General features: G+C 51.4%; 1 protein-coding gene across 2 annotated transcripts; it reads right to left on the bottom strand.

The window, feature by feature from the left end:
- Positions 1 to 1,455: 1,455 nt before the first annotated feature.
- Positions 1,456 to 14,250, bottom strand: chd4a (chromodomain helicase DNA binding protein 4a). Of its 2 annotated transcripts, XM_085900467.1 has the most exons (41): positions 13,983 to 14,249; positions 13,429 to 13,598; positions 12,280 to 12,389; positions 11,926 to 12,189; positions 11,055 to 11,173; positions 10,708 to 10,973; positions 10,503 to 10,633; positions 10,034 to 10,175; positions 9,736 to 9,902; positions 9,434 to 9,667; positions 9,164 to 9,367; positions 8,834 to 9,042; positions 8,477 to 8,608; positions 8,301 to 8,400; positions 8,014 to 8,205; positions 7,449 to 7,649; positions 7,205 to 7,342; positions 7,000 to 7,121; positions 6,760 to 6,933; positions 6,428 to 6,569; positions 6,225 to 6,356; positions 5,899 to 6,016; positions 5,703 to 5,827; positions 5,444 to 5,536; positions 5,235 to 5,373; positions 4,982 to 5,151; positions 4,722 to 4,899; positions 4,547 to 4,636; positions 4,354 to 4,445; positions 4,132 to 4,265; positions 3,912 to 4,056; positions 3,689 to 3,839; positions 3,519 to 3,625; positions 3,217 to 3,436; positions 3,067 to 3,120; positions 2,858 to 2,995; positions 2,685 to 2,793; positions 2,454 to 2,586; positions 2,099 to 2,294; positions 1,844 to 2,013; positions 1,456 to 1,773 (listed from the first exon to the last, which is right to left on the bottom strand). In XM_085900467.1, exons 2-41 carry the CDS (start codon positions 13,490 to 13,492, stop codon positions 1,759 to 1,761), a joined length of 5,820 nt encoding a protein of 1,939 aa, XP_085756593.1. In that variant the 5' UTR covers positions 13,493 to 13,598; positions 13,983 to 14,249; the 3' UTR covers positions 1,456 to 1,758. The 2 variants fall into 2 exon arrangements, with proteins under 2 accessions (XP_085756593.1, XP_085756592.1); XM_085900466.1 differs by having other exon boundaries at positions 3,519 to 3,839; positions 13,983 to 14,250.
- Between the last annotated feature and the right edge of the window lie 5,230 nt (positions 14,251 to 19,480).

Here is a 19,480-nt window from a genome sequence, read left to right as displayed (position 1 = left end):
TCGTGACGTGACCACGCCCCCACCCGCTATGCTTACGTGCGCGCGCAACATCGACTTCGGCGTCATCGGTAGCCGCCATGTCCGACGATGGTAGCAGCATGCACGCATGCAGCCCTCGCCCCCCTCCCCCCCTCGGGTCACTTGGTTAGTGATACTATTCGATGCCACTCGTGACGCGGGCGCAAGCGCAAAGGAAGGACGAGAAACGTAATGACACCCCCCCCCCGCCCTCCCCCAAGTTTCCTTGCATTTATTCCCGTCATGCCTTGCGCTGGCGACCTTGATTGATGCTGATGCTGCAGATGATGCAACACAAAGCAGTTACCAGGGCAACAAAACGTATTTGGGCCCATAATTAATAACGGGAGAAGCCAAGTTCTCTAATATTTGGTCTGGCTTTAAGTCTGGAGCTGATCGTAAAACATGTTGACATTGTCTTCTTATTGTAATATTGGAAATTGTACATTTTCATGGTTTTCTTTATAACAATTTAAGAGGTTTACAATAATTGTAACTTTTCATTAAAATGTTTACATTTCATTTAAAAAAAGCAAGTATTTAAATAAAATAAAATCAAATAAAAATACTTTTTGAATCGTATTTGAGGAGACATTTGAATTTTTAGTGATGAGGTTTGAAGTCCAATTTGCCATCCATTAGCTGCCCTGCGAACAAAATGATTCTGATTCATAAGCATAAAATAATTTGATATTCTACTTCTACAATCCAAAATTAAACTAAACTGCAACTTACCTAAAACTTATCCAATGCAAATAATTACAAATACAATCAATATGATTTATTTTTATTATATCTAGAGGCGGTCCTGGCTACTTTCGGGCCCTGTGCGAACCATCCTTCGACAAATATAACATAGTGCGTGCACTCTACGGGGTATTTTTTTAAATGTGTACATTTTTCATTTTAACCCAATTGATTATATGTTGATAGGTATCATTTTCATAAATACAATGCAATTTACAATTTATTTGGAAGCAATTGTGTGGCCTTGGAATCCCTTGTCCCCCCCCCCCACACACTTTGCTTTTCCTCCCCGGCCTCTGCTGTCCGCCGCAAACTGACATCACGTGACAATAAGGGCGCTGAACACATTTGAGATGGGACTGACTGAGCGAGAAAACTGGCGATTATTTTTTCTTGAGCGCGCGTACGCCCCCACGTGGATTGCGCCCTAGGCGGTCAACCATATAGCTAAAACCGGCCCTGATGATATAAAACATGGTTTCCCCGACAGATTTTGCAATTTTGAGAACGTCGCCTCCTTGTGGACAGAATCAATACTGCCAGCGTTACTTTTGTTTGGATGAACAAAATAAATATTTGCCTCAAAGATCGATTGTACTCACTTAGTAATTAGATAACATCCTTAGACTTGTGAATTGATACCGATCGTGCATTTGTGCTAACTCATGCTCAATTAGAGCCAAAAGTGGCTTTTTATTTTACTTTTTTATTTAGGTCCCAAAAAAACCATCATAATAACATTATATCAATAATATTAATACAGAAGTTGAAAAAAGGAGAAAAAAATAAAATTGTTTTTTGTGTCCACAGCCTCAAACAGAGTTGGGAAGGACATCCGTTTGTCAGTAAATTCGTCCGTCCTTCGGGCAACTCAAAGTCTGTCTGTTGGGGGGGGGGGGGGCGTGGCTTCAAGCTTGGGCGCGCCGCTCGTCACCAATCAGGAATGTGGTTGGGGGGGTTTTAGAGGTAAAGAGCTGAGCGTCGTCCGTCTGTCTACTGCTGAGACATCTAAGAGAAGACAAAGCACGGATTGGCCAAAACGTGCTTTAATTTCAGGAGCTGAAATTTGGCCACGTACCTGCTGCGCCTGCGTGTGTGCGTCGGGCCCCCGGCTGGCCAGGCGGCTGAGGATGTTCCTCTCGGACATCTGCAGGCGCACGGCCACCGGCGGGATTCGGGCGATGGTCGCCGGTAGACGAGTCACATCCGCCTTCATGTCGCTCAGCAGCTCCTCCAGCTGCTTCAGCACTGGCCACCAAAACAACACATCACGAATGAAAAAGTCCCCTGTAAAAAAGCCTGCGGAGTGACCCAAGCTCCTAACCCCACACACCTTTGTGCAAGACGGCGTTGGCCGGCTTGTTTCCAGACATGGACTCTTTGCTGAGGTGCTGGTGCGACTCGGCCAGACACTCCACCTCGCTGAAACGCGTGTTGAGCGCCATGGACGGGTGCGAAGGGTCCTCAGACATGTTGAGGTAGGCGGCGCGTCGCAGCTGCTCCTCGATCACCAACGCCTGCTCCAGGAGCTGCACCGGCCAAACACAAAGAGAAGATGCCAATCATTTAAGAAAAGCCTATTCAATGGAATAATCATTCCCAAAAAAAAAAAAAAAAAAAACAAGACCATGTCATTTTTTTCAGTGGGTTTGAGATTTTTGTGGAAGAAAGGTTGTGAAAGTAGTTACCTTAAACCTCCTGGCCAGGAACTTGTTCTTGATTTCCAGGAAATTGCCTCGGTTCATCTCCCCTTTGAAAGGCTCATTGAGGATGGCGAACTTGACGTCGTTCTGGATGTCCTGCCAGCGAGCGTAGCCGTGTCTGAGGGACGCCGTCGTCAAGGGCAACAGACGGCAGGCGACAAAGATGACAGCGAATCCGAAAGCGGCGAGCTTTACGGTCGTACGGGAAAAGGATACTGGATGATTCCGGCCAGCAGCCAGTAGTCGTGGCGACGGTGCCAAATCTCGTTGGTCTTCCTAGTCACGGTGGCGGCACGTTCCTCGTTCTGCCACAACGAGTGAAGTTCTGAACAGACAAAAGCAAAATGTCAACGAAATAAATGAGGTCGTTGTCGGACGAACGTTTGTACCCGTGAATCCTCCGTCGGCAATATTGAACATGAACCGACTCTTGGCCTTCTTCTTCTCCTCCAGGGTGGCAGCGTCGCCATTCTGCAGTTTGGGGGCCTCCTCTACTTTGGGAGCCTCCTTCTCATCCTTGGCGGCCGCTGGGAGACACGGCGGCACGTTAACAAGGAATATGACGTCATCAGACTGACAATCGATAGGGAGACGCTACCTTTCTTGTCGTCTGGGGGTGGCGGCGTCGTGTCCATCTTCTCCAACTTGTCTTCTAGGGAGAAAAAAAAAAATCCCAACAAAAATGAAAAGTCCATCTCAAAGGTCAAGTGCCGTTCATGCCAGCCGGTGCATTTCTGAAAATGCAAACCTTTGCCATCCGACTCTTGACTTTTGGACTCCGCTCCCTCGCTTTTGACCTCAGAAGCCGACGCAGAGTCATCTTCGCCTCGGGGGCTCTTCTTGTCGCCGTCATCCTTGGCGCCGTCGGCTTCCCCATTGGTTGCTTTGTCCGTTTCCATGGGCTCATCGTCCTTCTTCTCTTCCGCCGGACTCTTGTCGTCATCGTCGTCGTCGGGGATGGAGATGACCTGCGGAGGGAAGAAAGGAAGAAGCCGCTCGTGTCGATCCATTTGAGACTTTCTGAGCCATAAGACGCTCCGACGCGGTCACCTCGCTGGTGCTCTTTGGGGCATCTTTGCCGTTCTTGTCCGCCTCACTGTCTTTCTTTACATCTTTGTCTCCGTCCCTGATGACCTCGTCGCTTTTTGACTCGTCAACTAAAGAGGAAAACGCCGGCGTTGGCTGAAAGGCCGCCAAAGTGTCGCTCGGGATGGTCTTACCCGGAGCCGGCGTGTTGGGCTGCGTGTCGGCGGGCGTTCCCGTGGATGGCGTTTTCCCCGGCGAGTCGGGCTGAGCGGCTCGCTTGTTCTCCTCCAACTCGGCCATCCACGGTAGCGACCACTGGCCGTTGACGTGTTCAAACTCCTGCACCTGAACGCCCAACGAGCACGCGGGTCGGACGACGGGCGCAAATGGTGACGGCTGGGTCGGCACGGCGTTTACCTTCTTCCGAATGAGCGACATGACGCCGATGCGGGTGAGGACGTGTTGCCGGGACAAGCCTTCTCTCGGAACGCCGTCCGCAAAGGTTTCGGCACCGTCGGCCCCGGGCTCGCAGAGGTGCCGCATGAAAAGAGACACGTAGGCCCTAAAAGAGACACAACATTATGAAAGAGACAGAAAATAAAATGAACCCCATTCTAAATTTCAATTTCAGACCTACTTGAATTCTTTCTCAGATTTCCCTCGCAGGTCTCGGACCAACCACTGCGTGGTGAAGGCGTCCTGGGGTGGCATGCCGTAACGCATCACGGCATTCAAGAACGCCTTCCTCTGCCGCGAGTTGAAGCCCAGCACCTGCGGCACATGACAACTCGACTTTGTCGGCTTCCTCAGACGACGCGCGGTCGCCAAAGAACAAGACCACAGAGCGAAATGCGCTGACCTCAATGTTGCCTCCCACCCTGGCCAGCAGGGGGGGCAGCGGCTTGTCCTTGTCATTCCTCAGGCCTTTCCTGTTCGGTCTGCGTGAATTTGCTGCGAGGGATGGGCAGACAGACAAACAAGTTGAAACACAGTCTGTCTACAAAGGCAAATTAGGTTAGTGACTGAGCTCATCGAGCCCGCGGCGCTCGTACCTTCCGATCGCTCGTCAAAGTCCTCGTCTCCCTCTTCGGACGCCACAGAATAATCCGATTGGCCGTCAGACTGATCGTCCTGCCAATCGGCTGAGGGGGGGGGGAGACAAAATGACGGCGGTTGAAAAGGGCGCGTTTGATGGGACGTAGCAAGAAGGCGGCGACGACATCTCACCTCTGTCCTCCTGCGACCCGTCGTTGTAGTTGACCTGCTTGCGAATGCGCTTGCCTTTGCCCAGATTGCGAGCCAAGTCCTCCTGCTGCTGCTCGTAATGGTGCCGTAGCAACTTCTCCCAGTAGTCGGGGTCCACGCTCTCTTCTTGCTTGATAATCTCGCGCTGCACCTCCTCCTCCTGACACAAAATATTAAAAGAGCCATTAAAAAAAAACAAAAGGGAGGAAAAAAAAAAAAAAAAAACTTGATTGTTTGCTCACCTCCTCGTCCTCATCTTTGACCACATACTGCGCCACCTTGAAGGAGCTCAGGTACTCGTTCATGCTCTGCAGCTCTGTGTCATCGGTGGCGTCCTGGTTTCTGTCCAGAAGCCGGTCAATGGCCTTGTCGTCGTAGTGGATGACGCTGCTGTCTTCCTCCTTGTTCTCACCTGAGACCCAACACGTACAAGATTGAACTCGTGAACTACTGTTTTGTTTCTTTTTTTTATTTTCCTCGTCTTCGTAATCTCACCCTCGCCCTCGTCTTTGAAGAGCTCCTCTGTTCCAAACTTGAGAATATCGTCCAATTCCTGCTTGGACATGGAACCCGTCTTGGAGCCCAGGCCGGGTCGGACGACCAAATGGGTGAGCATCATCTTCTTCTTGGCCACCTGATGGGTGAAAGAGGGGGCGGAGTCATGCGCTGATGAGCCAGACAGGAGGGCTTGCGTTCCTCCTTACCTGCGTGATCCTCTCCTCCACCGAGGCCTTGGTGACAAAACGGTAGATCATCACTTTTTTGTTCTGACCGATTCGATGAGCTCTGCTGAAAGCCTGCAAACACAGGAAGCCAAAAAATGAAAATGAGCTACAAACGAGATCTCAATTTAAGGAATCGCAAGATGTGCACAAGACAATTTGAGCTACAACCGGGAACGAAGCACAGCGAGTGAAGACAAAGTGAGCTGAAAGATGAAAATTGTTGCATATTGCAGCATACCTGAATGTCATTGTGGGGATTCCAGTCCGAGTCATAGATGATGACCGTGTCGGCGGTGGCCAGATTGATGCCCAGCCCTCCGGCCCTCGTGGACAGCAGGAAGGCGAACTGCTGAGCGCCAGGAGCTGAGCGAATCGATCGCATGATGTCGTCAGTCGCCGGGCTCGGCTCGCTCTTGAAAGAAACCATCTCCTACCGTTAAAGCGGTCGATGGCTTCCTGTCTCATCCCTCCCGTGATGCTGCCGTCAATACGCTCGTACTTGTAGCCCTCGTTCTCCAGGAAGTCCTCCAGGAGGTCCAACATCTTGGTCATCTGCAGGGGGTATAGGAAAAAAAGGCTGCCTAATCCAGGTCCAAAATTCAAATCGCAAGCAACGTTGCTGTCGACTAAAATGCCGGACCATCTTTCACAACAGATCATCAAGTTATTTTGTTTGTAACGCTGTCAATATTGTCAGTAGCTAGCCAAAGACGGTCCGATCTCGACGGGCCACGGAGGCTTTTAGGTGGCATCGTCTCACCTGCGAGAAGATGAGCACTCTGTGTCCTCCGTCCTTCAGCTTCCTCATCATCTTCTGCAGCAGCATCAGCTTGCCGGCCGCCTTGATGAGCGAGCTGCCGTCGTACATCCCATTGGGCAACTTGGGCGCTTCCTGTCAACAGATGGCAACGTCGGCAGTCGGTCAGAAGTGGCTCTGGCCGCCTCGCCCGCTTGACATTGTACCATTGCGGCTCCGGGGAAGAGGAAGGGGTGGTTGCAGCACTTCTTCAGGTCCATGACTACGTTGAGGAGCGAGACCTGGTTGCCACCACCTTTGGTGTTGAGCGCTTCAAAGTTCCTGGTCAGGATGAATTTGTAGTATTTCCTGTGGACACGCCACACATTTAAGGGTCAGCCAGGATGGAATGGAAAAGTGCCCATTAAGTGCAAATGTTGCATTCTTATTTGGTGGAGAATCTTTTCATTGAACTTATACCCCGAAAATGTTGATTTATGCATCCGACTCATTCGTTAAGAAAGTCATTAGAAAGAAATGACGTGCATGCGTGACTGACTTCTGCTGCGGGCTGAGCTCCACGCGCAAGATGAGCTCAGTCTTGGAGGGCATGTGCTTGAAGACGTCAGCCTTGAGCCTCCTCAGCATGTGCGGCCCCAGCATGTCATGCAGCTTCTTGATCTGGTCCTCTTTGGCGATGTCGGCAAACTCCTCCAGGAAGCCCTCCAGGTTGCTGCCCAGGACAAAACCCTGGGCGTTAGTCGTGGAACGGGAGAAGCGGGAACGTGGACGCGCTTACCTGAACCTCTCGGGCGTGAGGAAGTTGAGCAGGTGAAAAAGCTCCTCCAGGTTGTTTTGCAGTGGCGTCCCGGTGAGTAGCAGCTTGTGTTGCAATGGGTAGTTGTTCAATACGCGGAAAAACTGCGGGGGAAAAAAGCAAAGCAGCTTCAGCGGCCGCTGACAGCAAAGGAGGGCGAGGCAGCTGTGCGCGGAGGCGGTCGCACCTTGGATTGGTTGTTCTTTAGCCTGTGGGCCTCGTCCACTACCAAACAGGCCCAGTCGATGGAGCCGAGGATGGCCATGTCGATGGTGATCAGCTCGTAGGACGTCAGCAGGACGTGAAACTTGATGGACGAGTCTTTCTGTGTTGGCGAAGGAAAAACGTCAGGCCGTCGTGGGAGTGTGGCACGTGTGTTGTTGTCCTTCATGACCACCGCAAAATTTCCAACGGGGGCCGTTTGCATCCACCTTCATCCTGGAGGCTTTCTTCCCTCCCCGGATGGCGTTGTCCTCGAAGGAGAACTCGTTCTCGCGGATGACAGCCCTGCTGTCTTTATCGCCCACGTACGTCACCACGTACATGTCGGGCGCCCACATCTCAAACTCCCTCTCCCAGTTGATGATGGTGGAGAGCGGCGCGCTGACCAGGAAGGGACCCTTGGAGTGACCCTGAGGGAGCGCAGAGGAGGCTGCTGGTCAGTCATCAATTGAGACGATGAAACTGAGGTGCTGGTTGGGGCCTGTTGATTTTGGCCACAATCAAGACCGCCGCCACAGGTGAAACTATTTGCACTTGTAACTAAAATTTGAAGGAATAAAATAAAAATGCAGAGAAGAAAAATACTAAACACAAAGTGATACTTTGTGTGTGTGTCTGTGGGGGGTGGGGGCATTTCACCCTCCCACCTGCAGGTGGCAGCAGTCTCACACCATCACTCTAAGTGACAACTGTCTGATGTTGCCAAATTTGCGTGACAAAATGGCTGAACAGAAACGGGAGGTGAAGGCAACTTTTGCCACTGGCTCCGCCCACCTCTTTATAGAGCGAGTAGAGGAAGACGGCCGTCTGGACGGTCTTGCCCAGGCCCATCTCGTCAGCCAAGATGGTGTCAGTGCCCTGCGCCCAGGAGAAGCGCAGCCAGTTGAGGCCCTCCAGCTGGTAGGGGTGCAGCGTGCCGCCCGTGCTGTCCAGGTACTCGGGCTGACGATCAAACTTGATGGTAGGCTGGCCGCCGCGCGCCGTCAGAAAACAAAAGAGTGAGCCACCGGCAGCAATGACGTACAACAATAATAATCCTAAAAAAAAAAGCGTGAGCTTACATCAACAACGGGGTTCTCTGGCGGTCTGTCCAGACGCTTCATGCGTCCTTTCACCTTGATCTTCTTTCCGGGTTTGCCGTCGTCGCCCATCATCAGCTCTCTGCCAATTAGCAGGAAGCGGACGCTAAGCAGGAGAATTGTTTGCGGGCTTGAGGCTTCTCGGAGCCGGTGCGCACCTGTGGTTCCAGTACTGCAGCTTGAAGGTATCGAACTCAGGAATGTCCATGTCGTCCGCCTCCCAGGTGGCCTGGTCGTACGCCAGTTCGCGCCACTTGATCAGGTAGTGTACGTTGTTCTTGCGGTCCACACTGGACAACACGCACACAAAATCAAACTGCCATTGAAATGAAGTCACTTTTTACTCTTGTTTTTGTTTACATCGTTCACACGCTACAAGATTGTGAACCAGCTCAGGGCGTACCCCACCTTGCCGCTCAACTGGGATAAGTTCCAGCGCACCGCAACCCGCGTAAGAAGCGCTTCAGAACATGGACGGATGGATGAGGTGAAGAATGTTCTTTGATGGCACCCACCTGTGGTTGAGGATGCGATGGATCATCAGCCACTCCATCTTGATTCCAAATCGGAGGAACCTCTCGTCCAGCTGCGCGTACATGGGGTCCTTGTTCTTTCTCTTGTCGCTTTTGTCTTCCTCGCCGTCACCAAAGTCGATGGGCGGCGGCTCATCCATGTCATTCTTCCTCTGGTAATTCCTGAACATCACCTGACAGTGCAGCTCCAGCTGGTGGAGACCGGACAAAGTGTTACATTTTCATCAAAATAAAGCATTCCTTTTATTGATTGATTTATTTTTTAAATCACATCATTCGCAACTCATTCCTCTTTAATTGGCGCTCGCTCACCTGCAGCTCGGTGACCCAAGAACAGTGCCAGTAGGACATATTGTACCACTTGGCAAAAAACTCTCGTTCAGGGCGCCCTGCCAGCGGGGCGGGATCGGGCGCGTCCGGCGGGAGGTCCGGCGGGCGGGGTACGGGTGTTGGGGGGGGAGGTTCTCCCCACTGCCACGTCAGGATCTTCTGGACTTTTCCCTTCATGGGAGGGCACTGCGGCGGGAGAGAAAAGGCGTGTTAGGGACTGACCACCGAAACTGCGAAGGGACGCAGGCTCACCAGGCAGCGCGGGCAGATCCACTCGCCGTTGGGGATCTCGGGCAGGGGCGGATTGAGGCAGTGGATGTGGTAGGACGACGGACACGAGTCACAGCAGAGCAGCTCACCGCCGTCCTTGCACACCCTGCAGAACTCCATGTGGTGGTCATCCTCCTCCATCTCCCCTCCGTCGCCGTTGTCCTCCTCGCCTTCCGACGGCTCCTCCCTCGCCTCCCACTGGATGCCCTCCTTCTCCTGCGCAGCAAAACGTTGCGTCATAGCAGGAAAGGAAAAGGAGCGCTGGAGTCCTGGGCTTTGCTTACACAGTGCGGACAGCTCCAGGTGCCCTCGGGGGCTTTCTCCATGTCGGGGTCCAGGCACACCATGTGGTAGGCTCTGGGACACGTGTCGCACAGGATGATCTCACCGCCCTGCTGACACACCTCGCAGTAGTCCTGGTGGTCCGTCTCATAGCCGTCCGCGTCCTCGGCTTTGGTAGAGAAAGCCAAACAAGGCAGAAACAAAAGCCGAGCTTGTCAAAGCGCGCCGTCCGTTGTAGCCCAAACCCCGCCCCTTGCCCAGCAATTTTCCAGCACAGCATGGCGCGTTGAGACACGTTACCTTTCTTCCTCTTGGGCTTGCCCTTGGACAAGGGCTTCTTTTTACTGCGACCGCTGCGGCTGTTGGAGCCTTCCGAGACGGAGACGCTGTTCATACTGCCGTCCTCAAAGTCGCTGTCGGCGTCCGGCTCGTCCTCCTCGCTCTAAAAGCCCAACGCACAGGACGGTTAATGGGGCTCCCTTTCTTTCAAGGGCATCTTTCAAAACTATGGTCCCAAGTCTTGGGGGGGACAAAATGTGTTTAGTCAAGTTTTTTTGTTACTTTTCCGTTATTGAACTTGAACATCAAAATACCGCAAGTGTCAAATATCTTCTCCCCATCAACTGCTGTTGTCAAAATAAGTCGAAGCATTTTCTCTAATACTATAAATTTGTTCTGCCAGCAAGCTGACTTTGCCAGGGTTGAGTTTAAATGGCGGCAGAGTTACGGGTGGGTCCAAAAAAATGGAAAAAAGGGTGCCATCTGGTACCGAAGAGCGCTTCCTCTTGCTGCTGAATCCCCCCAGCTTGATTTTCAGAGGAGCCACTTTTTTGGTCTTTGCGTTGTTCTTCTTCTCTTGAGGTTTCTGCGCTGATTTGGACTTTTTGCGGGCATTGGGACCTGCACGAGCCCAAAGAAAGACGCAGTCAGTCGGGCTAACAGAGTCGTGAACTCGCACGGGTGCGAAGCCGCACCTTTGCCTTCCTTGGTCTTGGCCTTGCGAAGGGGAGGCGCGGCGGGCTGCTGCGCCTCGACGGGCGCCGGGGCGGCAGGTGCCACCGGGACTGCCTCGGCCACCATGTTGTCGACGGTGGCGGGCACGTTGGCCGTGGCCAGAGCGGCGTTGGCGGCCGCCGCTCCCCTCAGGGGGTTGTTGGTGCTGAACTCCCGCCATTTGGCGCCCAGAACCATCATCATCTTGGACACGGCGATTTTGGGGTTCTTGGCGGCGATGAGCGGCCTGGGCGGAAGCCACACAAGTTGCATGGTTACCCGTTTGAGGTTGAACATGTTGCGAATGCAGATTCCAGCGAGCGTCTACCTGACAAATTGACTGAAGGCCTTGTAGTTTGTCAATGAGCGATAGTCCTCCTGGGTGAAGATGTGATCGATGTCCTCCATGCCCCAGTTCTCCAGCAGCTGGGAGGATGACTTGGGCTCCTGGTGGGGAAGCGCAAAGGTCATAAACTTCACCAACGCAAGTGAGCTCAGCCTTGATTTAGAAGAATTTGCCCCCCCCCCAGCTTTGCTTAAGTCGACCTGGTGTTACTAATTACCGTGTTAGCACCTCTAGACTGAATATTTTTCCTTAGCCTCCAGGTCAAGTAAAAATGTTTACCAATTAAAAAAATAATAGAATTCAACAAAAATGTCCTGACACATTGTGTTCAATCGTTTTGCACAAGTCAACATTTATCATGCGTGACCAGAAAAAAAATGTTTTTGTACTTGGTCCATTCAAGTCATAAATGGATTGACGATAAGCTCAAGGCCAGTCTTCAAGAGGAGCCTGAATGAGGGTGGGCGTGTGTACAAATGAATCCAAATGTTTAGCTAACCCAAAACGTGCAGGGAAAAAGGGTCAAGAAATAGGTTGCCATGGAAACTGCATATATGCATTACACGCCTCAGACACACACGCGAGCCCCCCTCCCCCAGCCGCCGTGTCATTAAGTAGGCAGCCCCCTATTGGCCGCCCTCGCTCTTTGTTTAAGCGTCGCTCATATCGCTCCCGTGACAGGTGAGACAAAGAAGGGGGGAAAAGGACAAAGTTATTTTTCCAGAGTACACACGTAGCTGCCAAGGTATGACGGCAAGAAAAAAGCGAAGCCCCGGGCGACCATGACTGAGCATCAGCATTTTGTTGGCACATGAATTTGAAAGTAGCAACAGAAGCATGCGATGCTCCTTACCGAGAAATCGTCGTCGTCATCCTCGTCCTCCTCCTCCGGTTCGGGTTCTTTCTTTTTGGACGAGCCACGTTCGGAGCTGGCTCCGCTGCGCTTCTTCTCCTTGCCGCCGCCGCCCCGCTTCTTCTTCTTGCGTCCCGGCGTGTAGTCGCTGCCCTCGCTGTCTGAACGCTGAGCATGGCCGGCGCCAGCGGCCCCGTCGTCGTCGTGCGCCTCATCCTCGCCCCCGGCCGTGTCCATGTGCTCAGGTGAGCTGATGGGAAGTTCCTGGAAGGCAAAGTTGAAACAAGTTTAGGTGGAAGCTCGCACAGAGCATCTCCACTCTCAGGTGTGATTTGCCAACACTGAAGCACATACCTCCCTGCGCGAGCGCCGCTTGCTGCCTTTACTCTCCCGGCTCTTTTTGGCTTTCTTCTTCTTCTTCATCACCTTCTGAGTCTCATTCTCTGAAATATCGTCTTCGTCATCTGCAGATCGAGCGAGCGGAGACGACGCCAGTTAGAACAAGACATCGAGGGGAACAGCAAAGCAAAGCCGAGCGGCTGTGGGTTTATATTAGTAAAACGTTGCACGGCACGTTGCTTTCTCGATCACAATCAAGAGAAGCAAACCTACAGAGGTAGCTTTGACATTTAAAGTCAGCCGCAAGCCTTGGAAAAGTTTGCGGTTCAATGAAGAAGTTCAAACGTGGAGCAACTTTGAACAGAATAGATTGGTTCGAGACTGAAAACATAAAACTCGTCAGGAATACTTCAGCGTGTGTACCAAGACACATTATTAAACTCGAATTGATTCGGTCATTTAATTGTTGCATAAAGACTTGAGGGTGACGAGCCACAGATCACAAGTCATTCAAGTGATTAAAGCGAAAGTATTCATGTTTGAGCATTGTGGTTAATTGAAAGTAAACAGATGAAATGAAACGTTTGAACTTTAGCACGGGAAGCTAACTAGCGCGTACTCTTTCCTCTCCGGCGCAGATAACAATCGCACGTAAACACGCGCTCATGTTAGTGTTTATCAAATGTCGCCTGAGAATCGTGTCAAAAACGCTGTAGAGTAAAAAACGCCACTTTGGGACATTCCTCTCCATTTTCAGTTGGCGCCAGCCACGAGGAGGGAAGCTGCCGCCGAACGTCATCCGGCAGCTTCCAAGCTAACTGGCTGCCTCCATCTTGTCATCGACACGTAAAATATAGGAAAGAGGAAAAAAAGGAAAAATACCGGTAGCCGACTCGAGTGAGGGCCCGGCGGGAACATGTCGCCGTGACTCAACGGCGGACCATCCGCATTTGTTTGATTGTGAAAGTGACATTTATGTTCGAATTTGTCGGGACGTTTAATCGAGGAGCAGCGTAGGCGTTCGCCGTCGAGCTAACGTTAGCAACCCGGTAGTTAGCCGCTAAGTGCTAAGTGGACATGATTGACATGAATGTGACAAAACGCGAACATTAGCGCGGCGTGGCTAACAACCGCAGCTCGTCGACGGCGGCGGTAGCGTCTTACCTTGCATCAAGCGGTCCTGCGGTGGGGCTCCGTAATCGTCCCTGTCGTCCTCGCTCCCAGACATTGCGGACGGCGCAAACTTTTGAGCTATTTAGCTAGCTTGGGCTAACTACATCCAAAGTTGCTTTGAACAATAATAATCCAGAGTTGGATGCCAGCGTTCGTCGTGTCTTTTCAAAAGACGCCGAAGAGAGGAGTCGGTCGGGTTTCCGCCAAAGGGCACACAAGAACAAAACAAGAAAACGGAAGGGGATGTTTTAGAAACTGCCAAAAGCCGGTCGACCGGCCGGAGGCGCACACAACACTCAGCACGCCGGACAATACATTTAACTTGAGCCGAACATGTCGAAAAGATTAGCAGCCGGCTCTGGTTAGCCCCCCCCCTTCCCCGCCGCCACCACCATCAGCAGCAGCATTAGCATGCGAGCTAGCCCCAGCTTGTCCGAGTCCCATTTGCGGCCAAACTCAACAAACGAGCACAGTTAAGAAGCGTTGACAAGCCGCCATCATCTCATCTCCACTCTAGTCCATTCAATGGAAAGTAACATACTCACAACTTGACTCCACACTCTTGTTTCCCTCCCCTTCAAAAAAAAAAGAAAAGAAAAAAGTGCAGCCTTAGTTCTTGTCTCAATCAAGAGTTGGCGGGCGCTGCTTTTGTTTATGTAACGGCGCTGGAGCTTTTTGTGCAGATTTCCTGATTTTTTTTTTTTGTGCGGCCGCTTTTACTGCTGCGTGTGCGCACGACGTCGTTCGTCGTCTTTTTTCGATCTCGCACACTACACACGCCCCGCCGCGCGCGCGCACACACAAAGAGATCAGGGGGCAGGCATCCCATAATATCACCCACCCCTCCCCCACTCTGCATAGTTACCTTGCAACATACAGACCATAATATTCAACTCACCCCCCCCCCTCCCTTTGAGTATCTTCCCCATTCCTCCATGCCACCCCTCCTCCTCCTCCCATGGTAACCATGGAGACGCCCCCCCTCCCACCCCTGCTGACATCCCATAATAGTCATGCGCGGAGTCACTAACATCCCACAATAAGCATAACTCCCCCCCCCCCCTCCCAAAAATGCGAGATAGGAGGGGGGGAGGACAAGCCGTCACATGGCAACTGTGCGCGCCACATGACTGCTGACTTGCGCGCGCACGCTCACTTGAGTGCGCGTGCGCGCCCGCTCGTGTACTGCACTGTAAATTGACTTAACACACACGGGGAAAAGACAGGCTGACCTCCTCACCCGGATTTGATGGGTGACCCAGATGACCCCCCCCCCCCTTTTTTTTTACATTTTGGTTGTGTTTTAACTTTACAATGTTTGCAAACAATAGACGCCGCATGACTTCCGACTGTAATGTTTTATTGAAAACTGTTGATAAGAATTTGCACTTGGGCTTGCGCGGCCAGATATTCCTCTCAAGTCCCCCCCCCCTAAAAAAAAAAAATTAATCCTGTTGAATCGTGGCTGAGAAGGATAAATCGAGCAGATGGAAAATAGTCGTGCAGAAAAGTGGCAACACGTGCGCAGGCAAAGAGCAGCGACCAAACCTCCATCATCGGCTTTGCAAAAGACGTTTTTGCATGGGCAAGCAGAAAATGTTGCTTGGGTAAAACTTGACACTCGGCCTGCCCGCGGCCATTTTAGAATCAAAAGGCCATGTCTACCTGTCCAACTATTAGTTCCTTGGTCATCACGCCGATCAATTTTCAGCATTTTGGATGGGACCATCCGAACTATTCGGCGAACACAAGAAATGCAAAAACTTGGACAAAATGAATGCAATCAATCTGCTAGCTTTACGCTAACATATAGCGAAAGCAAGATCGACTGGCTAACGGAAGTTAGCATGGGCTTTCAGCAGCCGCTGCAACAACAACACATGGACGCAGAGCATCATGCCAATCATCTTGATGGGGTCGCCTGGTCTTTGGTGACCAATCACTGCGGCCTTCGAGTTTGGTTGTCCACCATGGCGTGATCAGAAGGTCTCGATTAGAATCTCAGCCGGCCTTCCTTTGTCCCGCCGGGCCCAACTTGTCGTTTTTCTTCAATGGGTTGGCGCGTCTGCCCCTCCCCCCTCCTTCTCGTGGACACAGTGTTCATGTGTGCTTTTGGGTAGGGGGGGCATCACATAATCAGAAGGATAGTAGGGGTAGTTGTCATAGAAACCTTTTGCATGTCTCGAGAAGACCCCCCCCCCCTCCCAATAGCACCCACCCACCAACAGCAGCACCTTGTGCACAAACGTGTGTTGCATAAGGACAACATTTCCGAGGTGTTGGAAAATTATTTTGGGAGGAGGAGGGGGGGGGGTGCTTGCAGACTGTAATAGTGCTTCTGTGCAGCTGGTCATCATGGCGATGGGGGGGGGGGGCGTGTAGATAGACAGACAGGGTCAGATTACAATGTAAATCATCCCATAATACTCCCGTGATGACTAAACAGAGTTGTTGTAGATGGGGGGGGGGGGTCATCCTGGCAAGCAATTCAAAGCTCGTGTGAGAGATACCCAAAAATAAATTCACTGACATTTTTTAGTGTGGATGGAAATTCTTTTCAATAAGAATTAGAAAATTTGCTCCAATTTCCGCTGTCGCCCACCTAAGAAGCGTCACACCAAATCGTAGAATTCTCTCAATAACAATAACGAAAGGGAAACGGCAATAACCGATTTGTTGGCTGAAATCGTAGCGACGCAACACGTTGCGAGACGTCCCAGATAGCTACAGCGAGACGTAATTTTCCCAAAAAGATTTCCATTTCCACTTTGTGTTTTTGCTCCTCGTAATCGCCTGGCGGCACGTTCGATTGTTCCTGTTTCTCTCATTGTGCGAGGGGGCGGGGGGGGGGGGAGTCATGGGCACAAAAAAATGGCATCTGCCCCTCCCCCCATCTTAGAATGCAGACATCCCATAATATGCTCCCCCTTCACTGCTTGGCCTGCCACTCCATAATAATAATGACTCCCCCCCCGCCCCCCCCCCCCCCGCACACTCTCCCCCGCCATCATCATTTCCTGTCTTAAAGGTTCCTCAAGCACAGCTCGTCCGCCACTGCGGAGCTGCTCGAAAAGGCTGACGAGAGCGGCGAGGCCTTCCTCGCGGTGGAGGCCCCGGACAGAGAAGTCCGAAGGGGGTCACGCGTCCACCTGGCGAATCCATTTTGTGAACGTGAAAAAGTCAAATGGTCCAAAATAGTTTGAGCAAGTAAATGAAAGTTCGGCTCTTGCCGCAAAGATTCAAAATCTCAACGTGGTCGAACGACGCGGACGTCAAGCAAAACTCGGGAGGAGTCCGTGTTGGCAAAAAAGCCCACCCGGGCCACAAACGCTGCCCAAAGTTTCGTCTTCAAGAGCACGTGATAACGCGGCGCCATTTCATACCTCCGGCTCACTTCCTCAGGCAGACGCAACGCGCAACGCTTGAACGCCCCGACCCTTGTGACCCCTTGCCGACCCCGCCCCCTTTCAGGACTGGCGCATATGCATGAGAACCCCTCCCACCGCCACCGCGCGTCTCTCCACCTTTCAACGCACGCACGCACGCACACACCCAGTCCCCCCTCCCCCTCCCGTTCCATGGCAAGGCACGTGGTGACAAAACAAAGAACAGCCCATAATAGTCACAGCCACACTGTATGCATGGTAACCACTTATGTGGCAGATGACTTGAACGCAAATTGCAGCCTCCGTCACACACTCAGCAGCAGAGACACCTGATGCAACCGAATCGTGCCTTCAACCCGTGGATGCACACACACAACATTACACACACACACACATAAGATTGTGTATGCTTCTTGTACAATGTCGCACAAAAGGTGGCCAACTAAAAAAAATGACAGGCCAACACACACGATGCAGCCACAATTACGCGACCTGAGACGCGCAACTACACGACCACATGCACACACTGACAGAACAAAATGTAACAACTTGGCAGAAAGCACACACGCAAAGGAACACAATGTGAAACCAGGACTAACTGCATAAACACTCAAAAGACACACAGAGAACTTTCAAAGCAAGGCAATGTACACAAATAGTCACGTGGAAGTGACACAACATCAAACACATACACCCCAAGACGTAAACAAACACGTGCACATGGAATATTGTGTGTGTGGTTTCGGTGACACAGCGTAGGTGCCATTTTGAGCAACATGTGTCCTACTCGCAACTTACACACTTGTCAGCACTCAGGTGTGTGTTGTGTATGTGTGTGTGTAGGTGTGTGTGTGTGTGCTTGCACGTCCTCAACACATAGGTTTGGAAAAAAAAAAAAAATCAGCAAGGTCAGGTTTCTATCCAATGATGCAACAGTCAACTGCCCCCCCCCGCCACCTCCTTTAAGCTCGTCGCCCGTGGCAACGCGCTTCTAATGAGGTCAGGCGGACATCCCATCATGTCGAGCGGCAAGCAAGGAGGCGCCAAAGTGCAAAAGTGTCGCAGGCTGAATCAGCGGTAGGCCAAGATGGCTGACACACAACTCCAACAGGATGAGCTGACATCCAAACTTTCTTGTTCTTTTCATGTGTTTTACATCTGCTATCAAAAGTCTACACACCCCTGATGAAACGACACGTTTTGAAACTACAAGATTTCAACAATAAAAGAGACGCTTAACTGTACAACTTTTTTTTTGTCAGGGGGCGGGGTGGTAATAAAAAGTGAGATCTTGTGCTTGCAAAAGTGTGCACACCCTCTTAACTAGGGACGGGGCTGCATTGAGAATGAAGCGATCCCATTCCAATGCATGTTGAGCATTTGTTGACATTTTGCGTGGCTCGGATGAACCCCAAATCAATTTCAGCTCTTCTCATAGGCTGTTCCTAACTGGCAGAAACCTTTCTTTCATCGTCAGTTACGAAAGGGGTGTGCACACTTCTGCAACCACACGCCACTTGTTTAGATCTTTTCAACAATTGAATTATACACGTTATAGATCACATTAATGGTGAAAAACGTTTTGAAATGATTTATCTGCAGAAGATGAAATTCTAACAGGGGTGTGGAGACTTTTGAAATGCACTGTAGCCATCTGCCCCCTGCAGCTCACTGAAGCGTACTGCAGCCATCACGATTTCACCCCAAACGTGTTGAGTACAGTTAGCATGCGATGCCGTCCGTGACCACTAGAGGGAAACAAATGTCAGACAGATCAAGTTTGACACTCGAATCGTTCTGAAATTTAATTTTTAATTTAATTTAAAATTAAAATGTACACGTGGATTTTTGCTTGAATCCCTTGGTCGGCTTTGGCCCTCATCCAACCGATCTATCTGCATGAGAACACTTTGAATGTCTGGGTATCTCCTTTTCTATGCCCCCCCCCCCTCCGCGCCCCCAAAAATCCATAGTCACTTTAGTCTCATCCAGCAGAACCGAGGTCAAATGTTCATGCCATTTATCCAGTCCAGAAGAATGGAGCGGACCCCACTGCGGAGAACATCCCCGAGCTGTCCCCCCCCCCCCCCACCCCACCCTCCCCTGGTCTATTTTTACCGCCCCTGCACCTCAGCCGTTTCCCTCCATCATTGCGCCCTTCTTCCAAAAGCATCACCACCCCCCCATCCTGCTCTCCCTCCTCCCGTCCCGTTTTCCTCTCTGGTTGCTTGTGGTGCTCCAGAAGCATCTCAGCCTCTCGCCAAGACGCGCACGACGCACACGGCAGGTAACAACCGCGTCGCCATCTTTAGTGCTGTGCTGCGTGTGCGTGGATGTTCATGCAGGTCTGCATTATTATCTTGTCTCGAGTCAAAGCGTGCATGTGTTCGAAATGATCATTGCGTGTGATGTGTTTTTAATGTGTTGTGTTGCTCATTAGTGCCGGATGTCAAATGGTCAACTCAATCATTTGATCAGCTGGTCTTCAACTAAGAGTTGATTGTCCACTTGAAATCAATCTAATGAAGTCAATGACGTGCGCGTGCGCCACTTCCTCTCAACGCGTGCGCGTGACGCCTGCCTAGTCTCAGTGCGGTTCATCCTCCATCTACTCGACAATATTTTTGTCCTAACCCGCCGAGCTTGTTGCGTGTGCC

This window comes from Syngnathus leptorhynchus, chromosome 20 (assembly GCF_054491065.1).
Source record: "Syngnathus leptorhynchus isolate UIUO chromosome 20, UIUO_Slep, whole genome shotgun sequence".
Taxonomy (NCBI): Eukaryota; Metazoa; Chordata; class Actinopteri; order Syngnathiformes; family Syngnathidae; genus Syngnathus; species Syngnathus leptorhynchus.
Note: the sequence above shows the minus strand (reverse complement) of the source record. Positions and strands in the feature narration are given on the sequence as shown.